This window comes from Poecilia reticulata, linkage group LG12 (genome assembly GCF_000633615.1).
Source record: "Poecilia reticulata strain Guanapo linkage group LG12, Guppy_female_1.0+MT, whole genome shotgun sequence".
NCBI classification, from domain to species: Eukaryota; Metazoa; Chordata; class Actinopteri; order Cyprinodontiformes; family Poeciliidae; genus Poecilia; species Poecilia reticulata.
Genome location: NC_024342.1, coordinates 21,944,371 through 21,946,431, shown reverse-complemented (window position 1 = coordinate 21,946,431; position 2,061 = coordinate 21,944,371). Strand labels below are relative to the sequence as shown.

Genomic DNA, 2,061 nt, shown 5'->3' with positions numbered 1-2,061 from the left:
CAGGAAACAGTTCAGTACATCAAGAAGAAGATCAGTAAGAAAGTGTCTGCAGAGAAAAGCATGAATCTGTTCCACTGTCTGAATGAACTGAATGATCGTTCTCTAGAGGAGGAGATCCAACAGTCTCTGAGTTCAGGAAGTCTCTCCACAGATAAACTGTCTCCTGCTCAGTGGTCAGCTCTGGGTTTCATCTTAGTGTCATCAGGAAAAGATCTGGATGTGTTTGACCTGAAGAAATACTCTGCTTCAGAGGAGGTTCTTCTGAGGCTGCTGCCAGTGGTTAAAGCCTCCAACAAAGCTCTGTAAGGACACACATTGTTACTGCAGTTAGTTTTGATAGGTTGAAATCTTCTAATTATGAGGTAAATATTCATGTTTCAGTTTATATATTGGTGCATAGTCTCTTCAAAGTGTCCCACTGAGGGGGATGCACAAAAAGAAAGACTTCCTTCAGCAGCTGAATATAATGTTACATATTCAAGCAGCAAAACTCCTCCACTTTATGTTAAAATTGAAACTGGATTAATATAGTTAATTGTGTAATTTTATCATTCTCTTTCCAACCTCCTTGTTACCTGTAGTTCTGTCATTTAAGGCTGGAGGCCCAACTATAGAATGAACCAGTTCACAACAAATAAAGGTTGTGTAAGATAAGATGGTTCCTTCTCTGTCCAATAAAAACATTGTTGATTTGAAAGAACATAAATTCTGATGAATTGTTTAATAACAGATTTTCCTCCCGGTCTCCTCAGACTGAGTTACTGTAACCTCTCAGAGAGAAGCTGTGAAGCTCTGTYCTCAGTTCTCASCTCCCAGTCMTCCAGTCTCAGAGAACTGGACCTGAGTAACAACAACYTGCRGGATTCAGGAGTGAAGCTTCTCTCTGCTGGACTGAAGAGTCCAAACTGCAACCTGGAAACTCTCAGGTAAAATGTGGCCAATCTTGGTGATTTCTATCCACTAGCTGCTAGCAGAGATTGACAAAAGTATTTTACCAGCATCCAAACGATGGGAATCAGGTGTTCCAGTAACTTCCATGGCCACAGGTTTATGAAAATAGCACCAAGGCATGTAGACTGTTTTTACAAACATTTGTGAAAKAATGTCTTGCTCTCAGGAACTCAGTGGATTCCAGCGAGAAACTGTGATAGGATGAGCAACAAGTGGCATCCTGTCACTAACAAGTTTCTACACATAAACGTTGYTGGTTTTCATTCCCTCCATGCTGACAGAACCAAGAACAGAGGTGTTCAAAAAGGCAGTGGTCAGACATCCTCAGCGCACAAATGAGCATTATTGCAGATCCTTCCTCCCATCAGTTGTTAGACTTTATAACCAGAACTGCTCCCAATAGGGCTGCACTGATTGGAGTTTTCTGGGCGATCACAGATTACCCATCTTTTAAAAACCCAATTTACCAATTCTGATTTTGGCCGATACCATGTTTTTGTGTTAAATGTTGTTCCATATATCAAGAAAGTTACTGAATTGGCAACAATGGGGCGACTATTGTTRACTGTAAATGTGCAGACATGAGCTGGTCAGCCGGTTTGTCAGTCAAACCTTTTTCACGGGAGAAAATAAAACCACAGTGGTTGATTTTTAGACTTTTGCCGACGTTGATAGCATCCATGGATACGATCAGCTTCACATGTAAAAGTCGGCCGATTACCGACCTCCTAAAATTAAGGAAATCAGCAGATAACTCAGTGCAGCCCTAGCTCCAAACAAACTCATTAATTATATACATTCTGGCTGTTACCTGGTGTCTTTTTACATTTCTTTTAAATAGTCTATTGGTGTTTCAACATACAAATATACACATCTATAGGTGATTTTAAATTGCCCTACTCAGCTGCACATGTCTTTGAAACTGATGATGCTGTTTTTATTAAATGTACAGCATTATTATTCCTCTGTTGTAAATGTGTCATTACTCTACAATCTTCTATAATTATTTATTTTTTACATTTTCTTGAATATCTGATTCCATTTAAACTTGTTGCTGGTAAACCTGAACTCCCCGCTGTGGATCAATGAAGGATGTTTCTATTCTGATCC

At 39.6% G+C, this 2,061-nt stretch overlaps 1 protein-coding gene across 1 annotated transcript; it reads left to right on the top strand.

Annotated features, from left to right (window-relative positions):
• Positions 1 to 8: 8 nt before the first annotated feature.
• Positions 9 to 1,136, top strand: LOC103473952 (ribonuclease inhibitor-like). Its single transcript, XM_008424627.2, has 2 exons — positions 9 to 302; positions 753 to 1,136. Exons 1-2 carry the CDS (start codon positions 61 to 63, stop codon positions 928 to 930), a joined length of 420 nt encoding a protein of 139 aa, XP_008422849.1. The 5' UTR covers positions 9 to 60; the 3' UTR covers positions 931 to 1,136.
• The last annotated feature ends 925 nt before the right edge of the window (positions 1,137 to 2,061 follow it).